General features: G+C 43.3%; 1 protein-coding gene across 1 annotated transcript in view; it reads right to left on the bottom strand.

Moving 5' to 3' along the window:
* Window positions 1-25,170, bottom strand: part of LOC126485904 (uncharacterized) — a 201,277-nt gene that overhangs the window by 26,907 nt on the left and 149,200 nt on the right. Inside the window, exon 6 of the mRNA XM_050108910.1 lies at window positions 3,736-3,935. Within this exon, the coding sequence (XP_049964867.1) occupies window positions 3,736-3,935 (200 nt within the window). The remainder of the gene's footprint in view (window positions 1-3,735; window positions 3,936-25,170) is intronic.

A 25,170-nucleotide genomic window follows, 5' to 3' on the forward strand; every position in this document is an offset into this window, starting at 1 on the left:
TACCGGAAGGAAAGGCCATCGTAAGTCTCTATCGCATCTTACTGTATCTAAAGCAGCAGTTGGAACCACAGTGATACAACGAACTGTTAGAAATCAGTTACTTGGAGGACAGCTTGCCCTGTTAGCGCGCACTACACTGACCCCACATCGCCGCCATTTTCGACTTCAGTGGTGTCAAGTGAGAGCTCATTGGAGGGTAGGGTGGAGGTCTGTTGGGTTTTCTGATGAAAGCTGGTCCTGCCTCGGTGCCAGTAATGGCCGTATGTTGGTTACAAGGGGGCAGTTCAGCACCTGCAACCAACCTGTGTGCGTGCTAGACACACTGGACCTATACCTTGAGCTATGGCCTGGGGTGCGATTTCGTGTGGCAGCAGGATCACTCTCGTGGTTATCCCCTGCAAAATGGCTCTGAGCACTATGGGACTTAACATCTGAGGTCATCAGTCCCCTAGATCTTAGAACTACGTAAACCTAACTAACCTACGGACATCACACAACATCCATGCCCGAGGCAGGATTCGAACCTGCGACCGTAGCGGTCGCGCGGTTCCAGACTGTAGCGCCTAGAATCGCTCGGCCACTCCGGCCAGCTATCCCACACATCCTGATTGCAAATTTGTACGTCAGTCTGGTCATTCGAATGCTAGGCTACCATTCATGAACAGCATTCCAAGGGGTATTTTCGAACAGGATTACATACCGCTGTTGTGATTCAACATGCTCTACAGAATGTTGACATGTTGTCTTGGCCAGCTCCATCACCAGATCTGTCTACAAGCGGGCACGAATGGTACATCATCGGACGACATCCCCAATGTTATCCACAAACAGCATTAACCGTCCCTTTATTAACCGACCAAGTGCAACAAAATGACACCCGGCACCTGTACATCACAATGCACGTTGAACATTCTGGAGTTTACAGCAGTTATTAACGTACCGGTATGTCACATTTGCAATGGCTTCTCGCGCTTACGTTAACTTGTGATCGTCCAATGTTAATCACTAGACAAATGTATTCCCGAAATTTCATTACTCACCAGTAATTAATTTTTGGTGTTACGATTTTTTCCCGTCAGTGTACGTCTGTAACGGCTGTGTTACAGAAACCCACTGACATTTTTAAAACAAGCCTTATATTACGTGTAAAATAACTACGTAGCCAAAAGATCAGAGTGTTTAGAGGAGATAAGCAGAAACACTTTTGTAACTGACACAAATGTCACAGGTGCAACCTGCACCGTTCCCCGTTACGGATCCATGAAGGTTTTGACGCCAGTCGTGTTCAAAGCCAGTGTTCAAATTGTTTTAAAAACCATGATGTTGATCTCCGATGGATTTCTTTTTATTGAGCGAGATGAAGCGTTTGGTGCACGAGACACCAATAGGCGCTTCAGAAGAGCTGTTTGCCCATTTGGCTGAGGCCGCAGCCGTTACTCGAGAATCACCACGTTGTTTAGAGTGTGTTATACAATAATTAGTACGCAGGTCCCAGTTGTGCATACACCGCCTCTGTATTATATATCACTAGAATCAAAACCTTCCTGGCGGCGACACAACCCAACGGCGACATTTTTGTAATATGAAAAAGTGTTTCTTCTACTCTCTTCTAGGCATTAAAATTGAATATACGTAGTTCTTTTACATCCTGTATAGTGCAGAACTCAATAATACACTGAAGCAGCAAAGAGACATATAGACATGGTATTCAAATACAGAGATATGTAAACAGGCAGAATACGGTGCTGCGGTCGCCAGTGCCTATGTAAGAGAACAAGTGTCTGGCGCTGTTTTTAGATCGGTTACTGCTGCTACAATGACAGGTTATGAAGATTGAAGTGAGTTAGAACGTGGTGTTGTAGTCGGCGAACGAGCGATGGATCACAGTATCTCCGAGGTAGCGATGAAGTGGGGATTTTCCCGTACGACCATTTCACGAGTGTGCTTGGAATCCGGTAGAACATCAAATCTCCGATATCGCTGCGGCCGGAAAAGGATCTTGCAAGAACGGGATCAATGACGACTGAAGAGAATTGCCCAATGTCACAGAAGTGCAACCCTATCGCAAATTGTTGCAGATGTCAATGCTTGGTTATCAACAAGTGTCAGCGTGCGAACCATTCAACGAAACCATCATCGATATGGGCTTTCGGATGATGACTGCACGACACACAGCTTTAGGCCTCGCTTGGGCCCGTCAACACCGTCATTGGACTGTTGATGACTGGAAAGATGTTGCCTGGTCGGACGAGTCTCGTTTCAGATTGTATCGAGCAGATGGACGTGTACGGGTATGGAGATAACCTCATGAATCCACGGACTCTGCATGTCAGCAGGGGGCTGTTCAAGTTGGTGGAGGCTCTGTAATGGTGTGGCGCTTGTGCAGTTAGAGTGATACGGGACCTCTGATATGTCTAAATACGACTCTGACAGGTAACACGTACGTAAGCATCCTGTATGATGAGCTGCATCCATTCATGTTCATTGTGCATTCCGACGGTCAATTCCAGCAGGACAAAGAGACACCCCACACGTCCAGAATTGCTACAGAGTGGCTCCAGAAACACTCTTTTGAGTTTAAACACTTCGGCTGGCCACCAAACTCCCCGGACATGAACATTATTGAGCATATCTGGGATGCCTTGCAGCGTGTTGTTCAGAAGAGATCTCCACCCCGTCGTACTCTTATGGATTTATGGACACCCGAGCAGGTTTCATGGTATCAGTTCCCTTCAACACTAATTTAGACATTAGTCACGCCTATGCCACGTCGTCTTGCGGCACTTCTGCGTGCTCGTGGGTGCCCTACACGATATTAGGCAGGTGTACCAATTTCCTTGGCTCTTCAGTGTACGTCGAAATGCAGTAGCTAGTTTGTAATAGATCCAGATGGAGAGTTGCGAATCAGTTGAAAAGTTGACGATGAAAAGTACACCAGCAATTATCTTGCTTGGCATGGAAAATCGCGAAAGGTTGAAATTTATAAGGGGTGATCAAAAAGACTTCGTTCGAAGGCCGTGCAGTCCAGAGTTAGTTTGCCAATCAGGCAAAATCGCCGGGAGCATTGATGCAATCGTCCAGCCGATGCAGCAGGCTGAAGACAGCCGTTTGGTAAAATACAGTGGCGTACTGCGTGAATAAATCCGTAACTGCCCGCTGTACATCCTCGTTTGACACGAATCGTCGACCCTTCAAGGCATTACTTCAGGTCCGAAGGCGTGATAATCGCATGGGGTGCGATCAGATTATAGGGCGGCTGCTCGAGTTTGAGTTGGCGTAACTTTTGCGTTACGACATTTGACACAGCAAGGAACTTGGCGCAGCGTTCCAAAACGGAGGTTTTCACAGACGTGCTGCCCCATACACATTCCTCATTCTCCCTTGAATGTCTACTGGTGTTTGCCTTCGGCAACCAAGAGAAGAATATCAGTGGGTTGGTCCTGTTTGGACGCATTTGGTAAATACGTCGCCATAGTCCACGTTTCCATATTATCTGCACGCACGTCGGAAAGACGTAAATGCCACATTAATCCCTTGCCAATCTGTCGGTGGTTATATACTTGCATCGGAGGCGCATTATGTTGCGTATACCACTGAGAAACTCCCCCAAAACGGAAACACTTTGGTCGCACACGTAGCTGTATGAGTTTTTCGGCGCCATTCTTCAAATTAGAATACAGTCAACAGTCATCGATGCATAGACGTGAAGTGAATGAGTCATAATAATAAACTTACCTATAATTCTAATTTCGGCAGAAGATAAATACTGTAGACTGTTGAACCAGTAGGCACGATAGAAGGAGTACATTGCGTCGGCGAAAGCAAACATCTGTGACGTATTTGGTTCTTGCTCCTTGCACAGCGCACTGAACTCGCCACGAAAGGAGAGGTACTGCTCGTGATAGTCTAGTAGACCTTCATTCAGTAGCGGCCGCCTGTAACATACAAGATTAAAAGTTAAAAAAGAAAACGAAAACAGTAAAATCAGCATGCCAAATCACGTGCAGTGAGCCTAATGTAAAAATGTTAATAATTTTTACTCAGTAGCGAAGTACGCACTGACTTGAAACTTCCTGGCAGATTAAAACTGTTTTGGACCGGGAGTTGAACACAGAACTTTTGACTTTTTTAACAAAAGTTCCTTTATTGTAATGAATTACAATGTTTTACAACATTATGTAATTATTGATACAAAGTTTTGACATTATCAAGACAGGCCCCAAATTGTTTACATAAAGGTGACAATAATAGAGTACATTTTGTATCCACAAGAAAAAATCACATATATACAGAAATAATACTGCAGAGAAATGGTGTAGAGGATTTGTTTCCTGAATGAATTTTCATTCTGTATCTGAGCGTGCACTGATTTGAAACTTCGGGGATCGAATCCTGGTACAGCCTTTTAAACTTCCAGGAAGTTTCACATCAGTGCACACTCCACTACAGAGTGAAAATTAATTCAGAAAATTATCCTCTAGGTCAGTGTTCTGCAATAATCAGAAGCACCATAAAGGAGCAATAGGTGACAACATGCACCTTGAGTATAGTCTACGCTTAAGCAGCCTCGAAAACAGAGATGTATTTCAAACTGCCCTACAGTTAGTAACACGACTTAATTACCCAGAAAGAAAGAAATTGCTCTACTAAGGAACAGACTGATCGCTTGGTCCTACGAACAGAAAACCTTCCAACTCACAAACCAGAGCTCTGTAGACTCCCGGCGGTGGTATGAACATGGAGGGGAGAGGGTTTGGACCTAAACAGCATGTACAAGGATTTAGTGAGAGCACACGAGCGGGTTTACTTCGAATTTAAAGAAACTGAACCCAGAAGTTATGCAGAGACAAGATATCTCCCACCCCCAAGATCGTACACCTGAATTATATGAGGAGTAGAACGGTTAGTACAAAAGTAAGCAATTTGATGGACGAAGTACAGGCGGATGTCGCCTGTTTGCGGTAACCCTACACTCGTGATGATAAAATACTTGCTCTCCCAACACAATATATGACAATTATGGGGGTAAAGAACGCCGAAGCAGCAATCGTGGTGGCAAATACACGAATTTCAGTAACAAAAATAACACAACTATGTACTGAACACATTGTAACAGCGGACATTACATTGGGAAGGGTATCATGGATAGCCGCATCATTATACGCACAGTACTCATATCAGATTGAATCCTTTGCAAACTCAATTAAGAAAATAAGAGGTTTCACCATGGGCAAAAGATTACTCATTCTCACGGACATTAACCCACGCTCAACATTCTGGCATGCTGATTGGATAGATCCCAAAGGACGTGTAATATCGGACATCATAAATGAGTTCAGTCTTTTGGTCTTCAACAAGGTAGGGCAAGCACCAACATAGTGCGGAAATGCCGGAGGTATCAGTAACACAGACATCTTATTAGCAAACGGAACATCTGTAACACACATCACTGACTGGCAAAGTAATGACAGAGCGACACACAGCGATCACAATACAATCATTATACGCACTGCTACACACATAAACACAAACACATTCACTTAACAACAACAGCGATTGGTGCAGAACGGGGCAAACTGGCGGACAATAAAAGATACTATAGCAGAATTACCCTTGCACACCACACGAGGAAGTATTGATTACAGAATTCACTTATTAACTTATCTACTACTTAAACCTCAGATCGCTGCAATCCCACAGGTCAATGACATAAGTAAACAAAGTATACCGTGGTCGACATTATTAACAAAAATATAGAAGTCCTCACGAGAGAAAATACGATGCTACCAACGAGCAAAGACAGCACAAGAAATACAAGCCAGGCTGTAACAATATCTTGAAGCCAAACGACGAAACAAAGCAGAATTACAAAAAGCACTGCAGGACCGTTGGGACAATATTATCAGCACTAATTTACAGAGTAACGTATACGGAGAGCCCTTCAAAATATAAACTGAGACACTGCAAACACCAACGGCAATGTCAACACTAAAGCGACAAGATGGAACAATGACGCAGGGCTTGAGATGCTCGGTAGGTTATCAGCTAAATAAGTTACTACCAGACGATGACCCTTCACGTGACCAACACCACCATATAAACTTACGCAGACAAATGGACATCAACTACGTAAGTGGAGGAACCACTACTCCTTTCGCACGTGAGGAGACTGCGCTGGTAATACAGAAACTTACAGGTAGAAAAGCTCCGGGCCCAGATGGAGTCGAATCGAAAACATTTAAAGCTAGCCGGCCGCAGTGGCCGAGCGGTTCTAGGCGCTTCAGTCCGGAACCGCGCTGCTGCTACGGTCGCAGGTTCGTATCCTGCCTCAGGCATGGATGTGTGTGTTCTCCTTAGGTTAGTTAGGTTTGAGTAGTTCTAAGTATAGGGCACTGATGACCTCAGATGTTAAGTCCCATAGTGCTTGGAACCATTTGAACATTTAAAGCTGCTGTACCACAAATCGTCCCCTACCTGATGAACTTACTTAATAACTCTTTACAGCAAAGGAAGACGGCTGATGCAGTGATTATCGAAAAATAGGAAGACAAGGACTCAACAGACCGCAAATCATATAGACCGACCTGCCTACTGAATGTACTAGGCAAGGTCCAGGACACGGACTACAGTCACACAGACAGCTTCTGGATATCAGTCCAAATCAGTGTGTGTTCCGGCCGCACAAGCCTATCGACGATGTAGTAAATAGGGCTTTACATGTAACTCGGAGCACACAGGACAAATGCAATTTGTATATGGTGGCAGTATTGATTGATGTGTGTGATGCCTTTGACAACCTTTGATGGCCTGCGCTATTCGCAAAGTTGAGCCAAATGCAAATCCTAATAGCTTTATATAACAGCTTCCTCGGTTACTACAGATGCAGAGTTGCAGAATGGCGAGCGGACCGCCGAAGAGTTGTCAAGAAAATCAGCAAAGGGTGCCCGCAGGGCATATTCTGGGATATTGCTGCTGAGCCGCTGATAGTCCAGACAGAGATGATAGAGCAACTTAGATAGTAGCGTACGCTGATGATTTGTTCGTAGTGGTATCGGGAAACTCAAGAACACACTCAGAACAAAAGACTACGCAGTTCCTCATAAACATGAATGAATAGTGTAATAATAGTAAACTTACAACTACAGCTAATAATACAATGTACTTACTACTGAAAGGCGAAATTAAAAGGAGGCCAGTATCGAGCTAAATAACACATCCTTGCAACGCAAAGAATGACAAGATATCTAGGTTACACGTTGACGATTAACTGAAGTTCATTGAACATATCAGACTTACAACCCAGAAAGCAATAAAAATAATGCATAAATTAACGAGACTATATACTTCAAAATATAGACTACCTATAAAGACGTTACATACGAATCATATCGCTCTACTCGAATCCATAGTATGCTTTGCAGCGAGAGCTTGGGTGCATGGACTGAGGCTTGCAACACATAAAATCATTGAGGGAGGTGGCCAAAAAAATGTTCTGCTCAGGATGTCGGAGGCTTTTGGCACAACATTGGCCGAGGCACTATGTGTGGTGATCGGAGGGTGCCCCGTTGACTCCACCATCCGTTAAAGAGCAGCAGCGTACTGGTAGAAGAAAAGCAGAGGCGACAAGGTATTTGACGTTATAGGAGAGGACATCACAGAATGGTGCCAACTAAACCGCTGGCGAAATGTTACCTGGTAGAGAGAATGGGATTCGACAGCAAAGGAGCGTAAGGGGCGTCGCGTTTATACTTTTTCCCCAAGCAGCAAGAAACGAATGAGGCTAAAACATACGAGGGGCGTTTGAAAAGTCCATGCAAACCTGAGAGATGGCACCACTGACGCGTATCGAGGGCATGTTTAGTTAGTAGCATCTTTGGAAAGAACGCACACCAAGTTTCAGCCATATTGGCGTATTTCTTTGTCGTTGGCATTTGTGTGAAATAAGGAAGTCGAGTGATTGTCAAAAAATGGACGAAAAAGAATTTCGTGTGGTGATTAAACATTACTTTATGAAAGGCAAAACGCTTCAGAAGAGTAAAGGGAAGCTTCATAAACATTTCGCTGATTCTGCACCTTCGATTAGAACAGTTTATAAGTGGTTGCAAAAATATCGGAGTGGCCACATTGGCACAAGTGATGATGAACGTTCTGGACGCCCTGTGGAGGTTATGACTACAGAAATCATTGATAAAATCCATGATATGGGGATGGATGACAGAAGAGTTAAGGTAAGTGAGATTGCTAGTGCGCATCTCGAATGAACGGGTGCATAATATTTTGTATAAACATTTGGACATGAGAAAGTATGCCGGCCGCGGTGGCCGAGCGGTTCTAGGCGCTACAGTCTGGAACCGCGCGACCGCTACGGTCGCAGGTTCGAATCCTGCCTCGGGCATGGATGTGTGTGATGTCCTTAGGTTAGTTAGGTTTAAGTAGCTCTACGTTCTAGGGAACTGATGACCACAGATGTTAAGTCCCATTGTGCTCAGAGCGATTTGAACCATGAGAAAGTATCTGCAAGGAGGGTTCCGCGATTGCTCACGCATGACCAAAAACGAAATCATGTGAAGTGTTGCAAGGATGGTTTGCAGCTGTTCAGGAAGAATCCGCAGGAAGAATTCCTCGTTATTGGGCCGTTTGATAAACCGAGCTGCAAGAAAAACACCGGTGACGGGACTGCAAAAAAGTCCTTTTCCATCACGACAATGCACAAGCGCACACCTCAGCAGTTGTGGTAGCAAAATCAATGGAAATAGGATTCCAACTCGTTTCACATCCCCCCTATTCTCCAGACTTGACTCCCTCGGAATACTATTTGTTCCCCAATTTGAAGAAATGGCTGGCGGGACAAAAATTTTATTCAAACGAGGAGGTGATTGCAGCAACTAATAGGTATTTTGCAGACTTGGACAATTCCTATTATTCGGAAGGGATCAACGAATTAGAACAGCGTTGGACGAAGTGTATAAGTCTAAAAGGAGACTATGTCGAAAAAAAAAAAAGGTTTACCCCAAACACGTAAGTAGTTTTTATTTTTGCACGGTCTTTTCAAACACCCCTCGTATATATAACGCATATAGTATGGTCCATTTCCTCACTGGCCATGGTCCATATCCAGTACGCCTCCATCGGTTCGGTCTCAGTCAAACATCCACGCGCACTAGCGGTGAGCTGGGAACTCCCGAACATGTCACTTTATACTGTGACAGACCGACACACGTACCACTGAGTATGACAACACACGACAAATTCCAGGACAGCTGGACGACTGGAGCATACTAAATGACATAACTGATAACGTGTCACGTACGTTCCACGAATTTTACAAAGAAGAACAAACACACAAACACGGGAACAAGATACTTGGAATGACACAGACACAAACACAGAAACAGACTCATACGCTGAAGCATATGCAAACAATGAGATTAATATACAGCCCTAGATGTAAAATAAAACTAAACTAAGGAACACAGAAATAGACCTACCCGAACGAGCAACCGATGAAGAAATGTTCCGTGCGTTGGTCTGCAGTGAATTAAGTGGGAACAACACTTTAGTGTTTGTGAAGACCGAGCCACTTCTATGCTTAGCCAAAGGATTCGTGAGTAAAGTACGTGACATCAATAGTAATTTACGAACTAGCCATTGTCTCATTCGCCACGAATCCGTTGTTGCTAAGTCTTTGCCATCTCCTCTGAAAATTGTGATGGACGAGTAGCAAAAGCCGTGAACTTCATCAAACCGCACCCCCTAAATATACGGCTTTTTAACGTTTTTTGTCAAGAAATGGATCACAGCGTGCTTTTACACTACTGCTGCAGACAGAAGTACGGTGGTTACCTTGAGGTGAAGCTTTAATCCGAATGCCTGAAATTAAAGAGATGAGGCAACGACTCCCATACCCGGGACCAAAGGTATATCGCCCCCACCCCCACCCGTTTCACGGAAAGGAAAAATATAGTGTGATCAGTTTTTTTATCCAATAAAATGATTTAAAAATCGGTATTACGTAGGTTTTTAACAGGGTCTAAACCAGAACTTTTTTATGGCTACTTGCAAGTCGCCATTCGTCTTCCAAAATATTAAAAATACTCCATAACCCCCCCCCCCCCCCCCCCAACAACAAAAACTATTGTATGGGCGCCTTTGAGATGATGTACCTGCATTTTTGACTATTGAGGGGCATGACTATGCAGATTTATTTGCACATGATGAATGGGTGTCTAAGTTAGCATATCTTTACGATACTTTCATACTTTTATGTGTAATAAACAGAATAATGGAAGGTAGAAACGAAAGTATTATGACTAGTATGGATAATATTCTAGGATTTAATAATAAGGTACATTTGTTGATACAAGCAATTGAAAATGAATCGTGTGAGATGTTTCCAATTGTCTGGCACATTACTGACGATAATAAAGTGTTGATGGACTTAGTTACAGAACATTTAGCGCTCTTTCTGCACAATTAAAAAAAAGTGGAGAGAGTGTTGAAGACCATAAGTGCGTTCGTGATCCATTCGTGGACTCGAAATATCTTTCGAATAATTTGAGTTTACGCTTGAGGAACTGGCAGACAGAAGATTGAAATCAAAATTTTTCGAAGTGCCTTTGGATACATTTTGGATGTCAATAAGCAGTGAATACCCGGCTATCTCCGAGAAAGCAGTTAACTTGTTATTGTCATTTTCAACTACATATTTGTGTGAACTGGGCTTCTCGACATTGAGTTAAATTAAAACATTAAGGAGACAGAGACTCAAATTCATCGATGATTAATTGAGGCGAGCTTTGTCAACGACTCTGCCACGAATCTGCCGTCAGTGCACAAGGAAGGTACCACTAGAGGTATTTACTGTAAAATTCGCATTAGAAATTATTAACAGATAAATACAGGAGTCTATTTCTGTTTCATAATAATAATAATAACTGATTACACAACAACATAATAATTCGTAATTATGTTAAGAATCACAAGATTTTGAAGGGACAGACATTTTGGTATGCCGTGTTAGGTTTGGATGTACCGTGAGTAACAAATGGTTGCCGAACACAGCTCTAGGTTGTGGCTGAGCCATTTCTTTGCAGGATCCTTCCTTCCAGGAGTGTTTATCTCGCAAGGTTTGAAGGAGAACTTCAGTGAAGTTTGGAAGGCAGGAGAGAGCTACTGGCGCCGCTAAAGCCGTGAGGGCGGGCCGTGAGTCGAGCCTGCATAGATCAGACGGAAGAGTACGTGCCCGTGAAAGGCGACGTTCCGGGCTCCAGTCCCGGTACGACAAACAGTTTTAATCGTACAGGGACCTTCGTATTTGGATTAGCAGAACTCTCTAAGAAAGATGCCTCCTAATCGATAAACGTGAATGTAATGTCAAACAGTTCAACTAACCCAGTCCCTTGCATCCACTCCAACATTTGACCACAGCACAATTTGATCGCTTAAGGTACTCTTATTTCAGGTCCGCCCTTGCAACTACTAAAAAAGTGTACTTGTTTCTGTGTAAGCGTCTTGTTTTATTCCTTTAAACCATTGTCGGTAGTTATGGTTTCTGCATGCATCAGAAAGTGTCGTCTGCATGCAAATTTGTCTGGTATTGTGCGTTTCACACTGGAATCTTCGGCCTATTTGCAACTTGATGTACAGCAGTAAAAGTTTACAGACGTAAAAAACGACGAAATAATACACCACTATTGCATGCAAATATTTGTTTACATTGTTGTGCAACCAGCCGCTGGGGATGCAACTTGGTGTGTAGTGCTTTGAGTCTCCAGTCCGACAGTGCAAGTTACGAGATGGCAACTGTAGCCCTAAGATGAGCGTTCCATAAATCGATGTATGTGTGCCAAGTGTATCTTTCGATGAGGACAGAAGCGTCAAAATCTATCACGGTATTATAAAATGAACAGCAATTAACTGCAATCTGAGACAGTTTTTTCCCCTAATTAACGACTGCGTTACCCATAGCAGTGTGAACGACGAGAAGACTAAATACTGAAAGTTAAATTGCAGAAGAACTCGTTCTCCTCGTAGAGTGATCTTCGGATACCAGTGTTACTTGAGAGAAACAGTGTCAATTAGAATGTGAAAGGCCCAGTTTCAGCGGAAAGCAGCAGATACCATGATATGGGATGTCATGGGGCTGAAAATCACAAATAATTTCCCTGTAATGTATTCCGGTTGCTGACCATTGTTCTTGATGTGCAGTGTACCATTCCAACTCTGCTTACGAGCTAGTTACGTTTAGACTTCGCGCTAAGGTTTGTTTTGTATGTGAAAGATGGAAATAGGTGGATATTGACTAAAGTATCTGCGCAGACGTGACAATGCCGCTACACAACACTGCCGACACAAGGTACTGTATGAGCCGACAGTGGCTCGGCGACAGGCCAGCGAACAGAACCCTACCAGAGGAAAGAAAACTGGCCATGTGAGACAATGTACGGGGAACCGAAAGTCTGAAACCGCGTAGAGACCTGCACAGAGGTAAACAAAAACATGGCAGATGTGGGCCTCTGATTGCCGGGTAGATGAAAATGGCACTTGGCACTTGGCATGAGGCGTAACGCGAGGTTTGCTGTGGCTGAACTCAGCGTTAGAACTGTTCCACCTGGCTTACTGCCACCACGAGGTGAGCACTTCCGTCAGCAGGTTGCATGCACCCCCATGGCAGCTGACCCCACTATTCTGCCGCGATACCCTCGCCAGCTCATATGTCGCCATCACGATGTGTGCTTGTGGGGATACTAAATCCCTCCTGCCTCAAAAGGTCACGAGGGGCCAAAAATGACCAGGCATGGGCTCCGACCTCAAGCACAGAAGCGGAGAGAGTGCTGGGGACCCCATCACTCGACCAAAATCCAAAGGAGACTTCACTGGATGGACATAAAGCTGCTGAGGCTGAGGCAGTGGCCTGTGGACCATCTGTGTCAATGACAAGGCCATATCCACTGGCAAGTGGGGAGAGGAGGCAAGAGCTATGAGCAAGGTGTGTGGAAGTCCAGGGACCCTGCATTGGTAAGCGTAGGAATGAGCATCGCTGGGGTCTGAGACCGCTAGGGAAGGGAGGGCAGAGGTGGGCATGAATAGGGCTGTAACGTGGAAGCACAATGCTAAAAATAGGAGTCAGGACTGACCTGGGAGACTGAGTGGGAGGCCACAGTGGTGGTGGCCCAGTAGGATGTATCTGCAGCTGATTTGCATGATGGGTCAACTGTTCTGACTAACATCTACCCCAAAGAACTGCTGAACTTTGTGGCCCACCACAACACCTGGTAGTCACCACTGCTGCTGGCCAAAAGGCTGGGCCCAGCGGTAGTCACTGGAGGAAAACACAGTGGCCATGATGGTCCAGAGCAGCCACTTGGGATGCAACAAATCTAACAGACCCTGCAATTGGCACCCATGCAACCTGTCCACTAGACTGCGCTGGTTGACTGGTGTCACCTGGTACATAGTAAAAAGACTTGACAATGCATCATTGTGGTAGAAGCCGATACAAACTTCTTCATCTGAACCTTGAATGCATGTGTGAAGTACTCCACCTCCAAGTTAGAAACCGGGCGAAATGGGGCAGTAGTCTCATGCTGGATGTTGTCATAGTAAAAGCAAAACTCTTTTAACTTCTGCGACATAAAATGCTGACTGTTATCAGACACGAGGGTCCTGGAGGAGCCCTTTATAACAAAAGTAACCGAGAACATGTGAAAAATAGTAGTCAGTGATGTGAAGGACAGCCTGCTTATGTACGTGAAATTGGACAAGGCTTTGACCATCAACATCCACATGCTGTCGAAAAGCAGACCCGCGAAATCGACGTGCACCCAGTCCCAAGTGTGCTCTAGGATCTCCCAAGAGGAAAATTGGTGTGGCAGTGTAGCGTGATTCTGCTCACACAGATCCTGCCAGCCATTACAGTACCTGTTCCTTCTGGACTTACAAACCTGACATCAAACGCTGGCTGTACTTTCAAACAACCATAACTGTTTATTCCTAAAGTCTTCAATACTAAGATCACTATCTAATTTTAGGTATGCATGTATGTGAGAGTGATTACCTGATGCAAATGGCTCTTCAGCATTACAATATTCAGCGTACACTCATCTTTATACAAACTGTAGAAAAGGTGCTTTCTTACCAACACTAATGCTTCCAGAAGTGTGTTCCACAATTTGCGCCAATGGCTTGTTGGGTTATAAAGTTCATCAGTACATTTAATATAACATTTAATTATGGTGATAAGGTAAGATTGATACATATGAGAAACTTTTTCCTTCTTTTTCGTACTAAAAGCTTAACTATTAAAAGCAGTCTTTGAGAAACATGTATTATAATGTAATAATTAAGACTAAGGTATATGTGTATAAGATAAATGCTTGTACTGGAAGAATTACTAAAGACAATCAGGCATCTAAGAAGTTCTCTGAAGATAAGAGCCTATCGAAAAACCCAGAATATCAATTAGTGATACAAGCTAGATGCGTTTTCGTTACAGGGATTTGATTCCACTGGCATACCTCGGTGTAGACATAATGGTAGAAATCAGTTTGTATTTACAATCCGTTCTGAACCTAAACATTCAGTAGAGGCTAAAAATGTGACTAACTGAGCAGATTTAGGAATGGTGTGTGAAGCAAAAAGTACTTTGTTCCAATACATAAATCCTTTCTTTGTGTAGTCGAAATCGTAGGATTGGAACCAAAGAAGTACAATCAGGTGCAGGCTGAAGTGAAATATAAGGTGCTGGCCGAAGGGAAATATGCTGATTTTATGTGTACTGAAATGTTTATATGACTTTTTGCAAAAGGAAAGCAAAAGTTACACTCTGAGTAGAAAATCTGTGTCGCAGCACCCGTCCATGTCGACGATTATTTGTTGCAACTTGGGACTACCTCCCCTGTTACCCATCTGACCTAAAGAGAGCTTTCTGCAGCTATATTAGTATCAGAAGAGCTGTGGTATTGCAAACCAAACTGCGAGGAGCCACTGAGGCTCTTCAGGGAAAGCTACAGAGAATTTCTGTTTATGCTTAACGGACACAGGTGCAAAAATATATATTTTGATATTTAATATTGTATAGACCATTGTGGTATGAATATTAGGTCTCCATAAAACAAAAAGAAAGACCCACAAAGAGATAGCAAAGCAGATGTTCAGTGTCGCAACTGATTGCCAGCCAACAGAAGTGACGTTGTACCGAAGCCTTCGCACGAATTATGCCCCAGGCAATGCACGCAGTGACTGGAATATGCGAGGCCGTAACGCTGGGGTGACAACCACCTGACAGCTTTGCACCTCCATGACAAGCAGAAGGACCCCCTGCGCAGTATCCAGTCAATCATGTAGGAGAAAACACATACGCCACGCCAGGATCCGCATCCACAGAGACATGCTCTGGCCAGCTCATCAGGACAGCTGAAACGGTTCTCTGGAAAAGCAGGTCATTGCCTGTGGTGATCGCGACCTCCCCTGCTGTCAGTGCAAAATCCAACAAGGTTTTCTGCTAAATAGCATCCAACATGAACACGGGAATCTGCTGCTGATCGAACTCCAGATCGGACCTTACCAGGAACTGTAATAGCACATCAGCATTTGGATGCTGGGCGCTGTATTGGTAATGAATGTCATAAGAGTAACTACTGAGGAAGAACGCCCACTTCTGCAATCGGTGGGCAGTCCTGTCCAACAGCTTGAGATGAAGGCGGAATAAGGAGACTTGTGGTTGGTGATCAGTAGGAACTTTGTCCCATACGAGAAAACATGAATCTTCTTAATTCCATAAATGATAGCCAGTGCCTCCTTATCTACCTATGAATAATTATGCTGTTCCACAGAAAGCATCTTTGATTTGTAAGCAATGGGCTGCTCGGTGTCATCTGGGTTTGATGGGACAGAACCACACCAATGTCGTACTGGGACACATAACACGTCAGTGTTAAAAGCTTACCTGATGTAAATAAAGCCAAACGGGGAACGAGATACAAACACTGCCTGAGGGACAAGAAAGACCATTGACAATCCGCAGACCAGACAAATTGAACGCCATTTCTATTAAGAGGATGGCAGAAGTGTGCAACCTGTGGAATGAACTTAGCGTAATATGAAATCTTGTCCAAAAATGAATGGAGTCCCTTCAGGTTTCTGGGCGCTGGCAGGCTGATGAGGGCTTCGATATGCTCGTCCATAGGAACGAGGCCATCTTTGCTGAGCTCTTGTCACGTTCGGGGACAAGAAACTTCACTTTTACAGCTTGCAATGGAGGCCATTCTCCAGCAGGCTGTGGAAAACAGACTAGAGATTTCGTAAATGCTCCCTTCGTGTAGAATCCGTGTCCCAGATGTACTGAAGGTGAATTTCGTGAATCATCTCCTTCAAATATCCCTGATAAATTTCTGACGGTAGTGAAGTCCCAAAAGGCAAGCAATTAAACTGGTACAATCCAAACGACGTGTTGAGTCACAAGAAATTCCAAGAAACTATGTCCAGAGGCAACCGCAGGACATCACACAAGTGAATGGAAAAAAAATACTCGCCTACCAATAACTTCTCCTACGAACCCTCCATCGATGGACTTGGATATGAATCTGTGACAAATTGCACATTAATCGTCTGTTTAAAATCGCCACAAAGGCGCTTAGTGCTCCAGGGTACTGAATCACCATCAAAGGGGTGGTCCATCGATTCAACGAAACAGAGAATTGATCCTGACAAACCAATAACTTGGGATTGACCTTGTCGCACATGGGGAAGGAAATGCAGTGGGAGTGACAAAATTTAGGTTTCGTCGATGACTTAAAAGAAAACTGTGCCTCAGAATTTTCTGTCTGACGTAAGACATTCTCAAACAGCTAGTTGAGGACCATAGTAAAGTGTCCAAATGTTGAAATGAACAGACTGAGACATTAAATGACTTCATCAACTGTTGTTGTTGTTGTTGTTGTGGTCTTCAGTCCTGAGACTGGTTTGATGCAGCTCTCCATGCTACTCTATCCTGTGCAAGCTTCTTCATCTCCCAGTACCTACTGCAACCTACATCCTTCTGAATCTGCTTAGTGTATTCATCTCTTGGTCTCCCTCTACGATTTTTACCCTCCATGCTGCCCTCCAGTACTAAATTGGTGGTCACTTGATGCCTCAGAACATGTCCTACCAACCGATCCCTTCTTCTTGTCAAGTTGTGCCACAAACTCCTCTTCTCCCCAATTCCAACCTACATCCTTCTGAATCTGCTTAGTGTATTCATCTCTTGGTCTCCCTCTACGATTTTTACCCTCCATGCTGCCCTCCAGTACTAAATTGGTGATCCCTTGATGCCTCAGAACATGTCCTACCAACCGATCCCTTCTTCTTGTCAAGTTGTGCCACAAACTCCTCTTGTCCCCAATCCTATTCAGTACCTCCTCATTAGTTACGTGATCTTCCCACCTAATCTTCAACATTCTTCTGTAGCACCACATTTCGAAAGCTTCTATTCTCTTCTTGTCTAAACTATTTATCGTCCATATTTCACTTCCATACATGGCTACACTCCATACAAATACTTTCAGAAACGACTTCCTGACGCTTAAATCTATACTCGATGTTAACAAATTTCTCTTCTTCAGAAACGCTTTCCTTTCCATTGCCAGTCTACATTTTATATCCTCTCTACTTCGACCATCATCAGTTATTTTGCTCCCCAAATACCAAAACTCCTTTACTACTTTAAGTGTCTCATTTCCTAATCTAATTCTCTCAGCATCACCCGACTTAATTCGACTACATTCCATTATCCTCGTTTTGCTTTTGTTGATGTTCATCTTATACTCTCCATTCAAGACACTGTGCATTCCGTTCAACTGCTCTTCCAAGTCCTTTGCTGTCTCTGACAGAATTACAATGTCATCGGCGAACCTCAAAGTTTTTATTTCTTCTCCATGGATTTTAATACCTACTCCGAATTTTCCTTTTGTTTCCTTTACTGCTTGCTCAATATACAGATTGAATAACATTGGGGAGAGGCTACAACCCTGTCTCACTCCCTTCCGAACCACTGCTTCCCTTTCATGTCCCTCGACTCTTATAACTGCCATCTGGTTTCTGTACAAATTGTAAATAGCCTTTCGCTCCCTGTATTTGAACCCTACCACCTTCAGAATTTGAATGAGAGTATTCCAGTCAACACTGTCAAAAGCTTTCTCTAAGTCTACAAATGCTAGAAACGTAGGTTTGCCTTCCCTTAATCTTTCTTCTAAGATAAATTGTAGGGTCAGTATTTCCTCACGTGTTCTAACATTTCTACGGAATCCAAACTGATCTTCCCAGAGGTCGGCTTCTACCAGTTTTTCCATGCGTCTGTAAAGAATTCGCGTTATTATTTTGCAGCTGTGAGTTATTAAACTGATAGTTCGGTAATTTTCACATCTGTCAACACCTGCTTTCTTTGGGATTGGAATTATTATATTCTTCTTGAAGTCTGAGGGAATTTCGTCTTTCTCATACATCTTGCTCACCAGATGGTAGAGTTTTGTCAGGACTGACTCTCCCACGGCTGTCAGTTGTTCTAATGGAATGTTGTCTACTCCCAGGGCTTTGTTTCGACTTCATCAACTATCTAACCCAAAAATATATTGCACGTATGGCAAATTTACCAATAATAGCGTTAAGTTGCCGTTCCACATTCTCATAATGTGCAGAGATGGAGAAATGCTCCCTCAACGGAATACTCTATTTACTCCCGTGCATAACTGAAACTCGACTGGTTGAACAAGGACAGTGTCAAAGCTCTGTTGCCGCTGTTGCAGTTCCACACCAACTGATACACCTCCATTCTTTGACTTCACACTGATGTCGAACCGAAAATAATCAAAGTAATGTATGCCACCAACTCAGCTCCTTTACCAGCAGTCACCTATCAGTTGACCATCCTTCCCGTTCTTCTCCATTATTTTAACGCTCATGACGAGTTCCAGTTTTGCAGCTGCTTCACCACTGCCACCGCCAAATGCTCCAGTGCCATCACCATCACCTACGCCGTTACTGTCACCACCGTTGGCTCCAACACCAGTGAAATCGACAGCACTAGCTACAAAACCATCGCAGCCCCAGCACCAAGAGCCGCTCCACTGGCAGCAGCACTACCAGTGCTAGTAGTTCCAGCTAGATCCGCCATCGTTGCACTGATATCACCAACATCACAAGTGTCTGTTAATGTCCCTACTACCTGAACCCAGTGAGTGCTACTTACAATATGACAAACCTCATACATGCAGTCATTAAACCACACAAACGAAACAGACCAAATGAATCCTCACCGGAAACAGCGATCGTGTGAGACCCAACTCGCTTTATTTGTTCATGAGACCCAGAAAATATTAGATACAGGCTCCCAGGTAGATGCTATTTTTCTTGACTTCCGGAAGGCGTTCGATACAGTTCCGCACTGTCGCCTGATAAACAAAGTAAGAGCCTACAGAATATCAGACCAGCTGTGTGGCTGGATTGAAGAGTTTTTAGCAAACAGAACACAGCATGTTGTTCTCAATGGAGAGACGTCTACAGACGTTAAAGTAACCTCTGGCGTGCCACAGGGGAGTGTTATGGGACCATTGCTTTTCACAATATCTATAAATGACCTAGTAGATAGTGTCGGAAGTTCCATGCGGCTTTTCGCGGATGATGCTGTAGTATACAGAGAAGTTGCAGCATTAGAAAATTGTAGCGAAATGCAGGAAGATCTGCAGCGGATAGGCACTTGGTGCAGGGAGTGGCAACTGTCCCTTAACATAGACAAATGTAATGTATTGCGAATACGTAGAAAGAAGGATCCTTTATTGTATGATTATATGATAGCGGAACAAACACTGGTAGCAGTTACTTCTGTAAAATATCTGGGAGTATGCGTGCGGAACGATTTGAAGTGGAATGATCATATAAAATTAATTGTTGGTAAGGCGGGTACCAGGTTGAGATTCATTGGGAGAGTGCTTAGAAAATGTAGTCCATCAACAAAGGAGGTGGCTTACAAAACACTCGTTCGACCTATACTTGAGTATTGCTCATCAGTGTGGGATCCGTACCAGATCGGTTTGACGGAGGAGATAGAGAAGATCCAAAGAAGAGCGGCGCGTTTCGTCACAGGGTTATTTGGTAACCGTGATAGCGTTACGGAGATGTTTAATAAACTCAAGTGGGAGACTCTGCAAGAGAGGCGCTCTGCATCGCGGTGTAGCTTGCTCGCCAGGTTTCGAGAGGGTGCGTTTCTGGATGAGGTATCGCTTCCCCCTACTTATACCTCCCGAGGAGATCACGAATGTAAAATTAGAGAGATTAGGGCGCGGACGGAGGCTTTCAGACAGTCGTTCTTCCCGCGAACCATACGCGACTGGAACAGGAAAGGGAGGTAATGACAGTGGCACGTAAAGTGCCCTCCGCCACACACCGTTGGGTGGCTTGCGGAGTATAAATGTAGATGTAAATGTAGATGTAGACACCCTATATTAAAACCCTCTGTCAGTGGTTCGAGTCCTCCCTTGGGCATGGGTGTGTGTGTTGTCCTTAGCGTACGTTAGTTTAAGTTAGATTAAGTAGTGTGTAAGCTTAGCGACTGATGACCTCAGCAGGTTGGTCCTATAAGATCTTACCACAATTTTTTTTCCTGTATTAAAAAAGCACAAGGGGCTTCAAAGCATTCATGGACACATACCAGTAGATCCTCTCAAGTACCGTCTTCCAGTATACCCAGCTGCACTTATCAGTCCACCTCTCTGAGCACCTATATTTACAGAAAATCAATGCACATCCCACCTCAGAAATCCGAACTTTCATCCACATTGCAATTACCATGATCCCATTAATTTAATCCTTATTTTCTCAGAATCCTCCAGTAACATTGACCAACTAGTTAAAAAAACCGCCTTGATTGGTCTCCAGGGCCATTACGCCAAACTATCCAAAGCCCAGCTTCAAGCCATCCATTGCCTCCACTGTCTCCAGTACAACTAGCACCACATGAACTAGTGTAAAAGCCCACAGACCTGTCCCCACTACAAATCTCATCACCTTCACAAAGACTGACATAACTGAAAGAGAAAGATTTATTTGGATTTGTTTCCATAGTCCTGAAAAACAGCCATCCCACTGAACGTCTCTGCACCCTACAACAATTCTCCCTAGCTGCCCAATCTGTATTCCACCTCAGTTTAACGAGCATCTACTCCAACAACCAACTGTGTGTTCGACTCTTTACCAACCCAAGTTACAGCTACCTTCATCCGCATCTAAACGTTCCTAAATTCTAATAGCATCACTGCAGCACACTATCTTTTACTCCAACATATGTTTCAAAACAGTCCAACTCGCCAACACACTTGCCAAAACATCATCAGTGCTTTTACTCCACCATACTATTCGCATGTTTCCCTGTTACCTACGGTGAACCAATAACACACACACAGCAGCCAAGCCAGATGTGAAGTAGGGAGCCAATAAATTCCCACACAACAGCCAGATGTGGAGCAGCAATTGATTTCTAAAAATAACCCCATTAAGCTACATAGCCTCTTCAATCATGCTGCTGAACACTTTATCCTGAGCATTTATTTTATCACCCTAATATTCGCCTGTGCCACCATCTATATTTGTCTTAGTCGTTCTATAACTTTTAGTTTCCACACTCACACTGAGCTGTAGTTCTCCACCTATATTATTGCTGGTGACCTGTATATCCAGAGCAGTTCCTATGCTGAGCGTAATTGGGGATGTTCTGATTACCTGTCTTTCAGGAGACCTAGTCCACCTCCTTGATATACGCATCCCCAAAGTGACTCCTCTGCCAGTTTCCTCAGACGCATTTATTCAGGAGTCTTTCATCCAATTGGAAGTGATCATGACTCAGTCCAACTGTCAATCCAATGATGTGGAGTTTGGACTCCCCACCATCATATCCATCCCACTGTAACCCACCTAAAATAATTTAAAAACGCCAAGCAAAATCTGGGGTGACTTCTGTGAGCTTAGTCGTATCGAAATTGGGAGCCACCTTGGCACCCTGTACGCCATAGAGATAACTCCAACACTACTCCCTTCCTACAATAAAGTTTGACCGAATTGGCAAACACACATACTAAGCCCATGCAGCCAACTGTCTTATTCTCGCCCCACGAGCTCCTGAAACATGTATAGAATACTGCAGGCACAACCACTCCTTCTGCACCCACGACTGGGACATGCTAAGATGCCACCAGCAATTACATGGACACATCTGCAATATCCTTAATGCAAAGAGATTCCTGGGCTGTGTGAAGACATTGCTAGTTGCCAGGGATGTATGCTTTTTTCTTTCTTTTGGCACTTTCCACTTTATGTATGTACATTAATGGTTCAGATTGTTTTCTGTTTTGTCCTATGGTACAAAATCTAAATATGTTTTACTTTATTTATGTTACAACATAAACACCTGTTGATTATAGCGCAATGCACATGTTTCACAAGTGCCATGTAGGTCCTGCACATATTGAGATGTAGACATTCTTTGTCCGCAGCGGCTGGCGATGTGCTATACTGACAGAATTAAGGTGCGCGACATATATTCTTTTTCAAACAATTTTACAGAAACTATCCGGTAAAAAATTTTGACTTTCACTTGTAGCTTTGTCAGCTTCGTTGTGAAGTGCCCATCATCTCGCTGATCGTCATATTTATTGTAATGTTTGCATTCGAGTAACACATTGAGTGAAATTCGAGAAGATTGCAATGAAAAATAGGGATCGCTATGATTTTGCGTTTGCTGCATATTACACCATATATTGCTGCAAATTAAATTTAGCTAACATATTGAATTTTTCTTTGGACTTGGGAGGAGGTCTCTATCTTTCTCCAGCCTTGAGAAAACAGATATTATGGAGCGTGATCACTTCAAATCGCACATCTGCGAGAATGAAATGTTCAAAACATCGGAACGAGAATTTGGCAAGTGATAGCACGCAAGGAGGAAATATTTTTCCAAATGGTTAACACATGGAACTTTCTTATCTACAGCGATATTGCAGAAGCTGTAGCTTTTTTTCAATCCGGTACTGTAATTTTAAGATTCGTCAAAAGCTAGTGAAATGAGAATTTCCTAGCATGAAAATAAAGATGAAACTTCTTGTCTTATTATACCGCAAACCGACACAATGAGGTTTTGTGTAAGCTATTGACATCTCTGGTCGCCAGTTGCTTATTTAATGAGACACTGTATTTCAGGATTCTATCGCGATAGCCACTGCAAGGTGAGTTTGTGCAAATTATACTGCATTTTGGAAAAAGAAACACAATTAAATCCGTCAATCTAGGCGTGTTTTTGTCGGTAATACATTTCAGCAATTTAAATATATCAAATCACCCCACTCTTTCAGGATACTGATTCTTTCGGAAAAATACTGAACACATTCTTTATTTGTGTACTAAGTGCCAATTAAAGTATTGTCATTCGCGGGGATTTTTGATTGTTTCTGGCTTACAGTGATAATTGTGATGTCCACATGCATGCATGCATGCAGTATAATGTGTCTTATTACAGCCATATCCATGTAATCACAATGAAACTGACATGCTTCAGATCTTGGACGTTTTTACCAGGAGCACAGACAGGATACACCTATAAGAGTTCCAACTTTTCGAATTTTTGTAACACATACAAATACGCGAGCGTAATACGCAGCATGTGGGCAACCTTGTTTCACTTTATAACATTTAAAATTGCCTGCCTTGCTTCATGGTCACACGATTTTATATATGAATATTCCTTACTATTTCACTACGCTCACGATGAATTGCCTGTACCTTCTTGCGGTCTGAAGACATTGTGGAGGGAGGAGATATAAACCCAGTCACTGAATCATCAGTCACTGCTCTGTGCTCTCTTCTTGACAAAAGAAAAGCAATAGTGCAACGAAACAGAAAACTATGCAGATACGAGAGATATAATGCATAGTGCAAAAAGATCGAAAGCCTTAATGGCGAAAGACGAAACACTACTCAATGGCAATAAAGTCCAGTAGTAAAGCAATAGTTTTTGGATGGGCAATACTGCCACTGCCGTATACATGGTACCGAAGGGAGCATAGGATGGCTACTTTCCTGCTCCCCGCCTCACCTCTCCCACACGTGGCGTGAGAAACTGTGCCACAACAACACTGCACAACCTGGTGCAGGTACATTGCATCCCAGTTTATGCAGTTCCACTTGAACTTGTTAACTTGCAAAAGTGCGCGCTGCTACATGCGCAACGCACATCTCAATTTGCACCTAATGTAAAAGACTACTGTCTGCTTTCTATGCCGCCAGTCGGCAAGACGGTACTCTTATAGAATTGAATATAGAATATCTTTCTCAAGCGATATTACAGAAACTATTCAGTAAAAAAAAATATTTTTGCTTTACTTATAGCTATACATATCAGCTTCATGTGAGGTGCCTATCATCTTGTTAAGCATCATAGTTATTATGATATTTTGCATTTAAGGTAGACACTGTGAAGTACGGAAAGTTTGCAACAAAAAATAAGGGTCGCTATCATGTCCCGTTTGGTGCATATTACATGTGTTGCTATGTATGAAATTTATCTAACACATTGAATTTTTCTTTAGACTTACACTTTATGTAGTCTGAGACATCGAAACGAGATTTTGACAAATGATAGCACACTAAGTGGAGAGTATTTTGCTATGTGGTTAAGATATGAAACTTCATTGTGTAATGCTTTATTTAAGTAACTACAGATTTTCTCAAAGAAACAGTGTTTAAGAGTTGGTAAAACGAGAATTCCTGTGGATGTTACAGCAACAAAAGTGAAGAAGTTATATGTTTATTTTTATATCGAGAATGGGTTTTTTCATAAGCTATTGACCTGTTTTGCACTCAGTTGCTAGTTTAATACTGCATTGTTTCAGGATTCTGTCCCAATTTCAACTGTGTTAGAATATAATGAGATGAATCTTTGTAAACACTACTGTATTTTGGCAAAAGAAGCAAAATATAACATGACCACGAGAGAAGCGGAGTAGAGAATCACTGCAGGTTCAGGGCTAAAAGTTGGCGACATCAGCATTCCTGGAGTTGATGACATCAGCATCAGCTTTCCTGGAATCGTCGACATCAGCATCTGGCACTCATGCAATGATGTCACCACCAACATTCTTAATTCCCCCC

Source organism: Schistocerca serialis, chromosome 1 (assembly GCF_023864345.2).
Source record: "Schistocerca serialis cubense isolate TAMUIC-IGC-003099 chromosome 1, iqSchSeri2.2, whole genome shotgun sequence".
NCBI lineage: Eukaryota > Metazoa > Arthropoda > Insecta > Orthoptera > Acrididae > Schistocerca > Schistocerca serialis.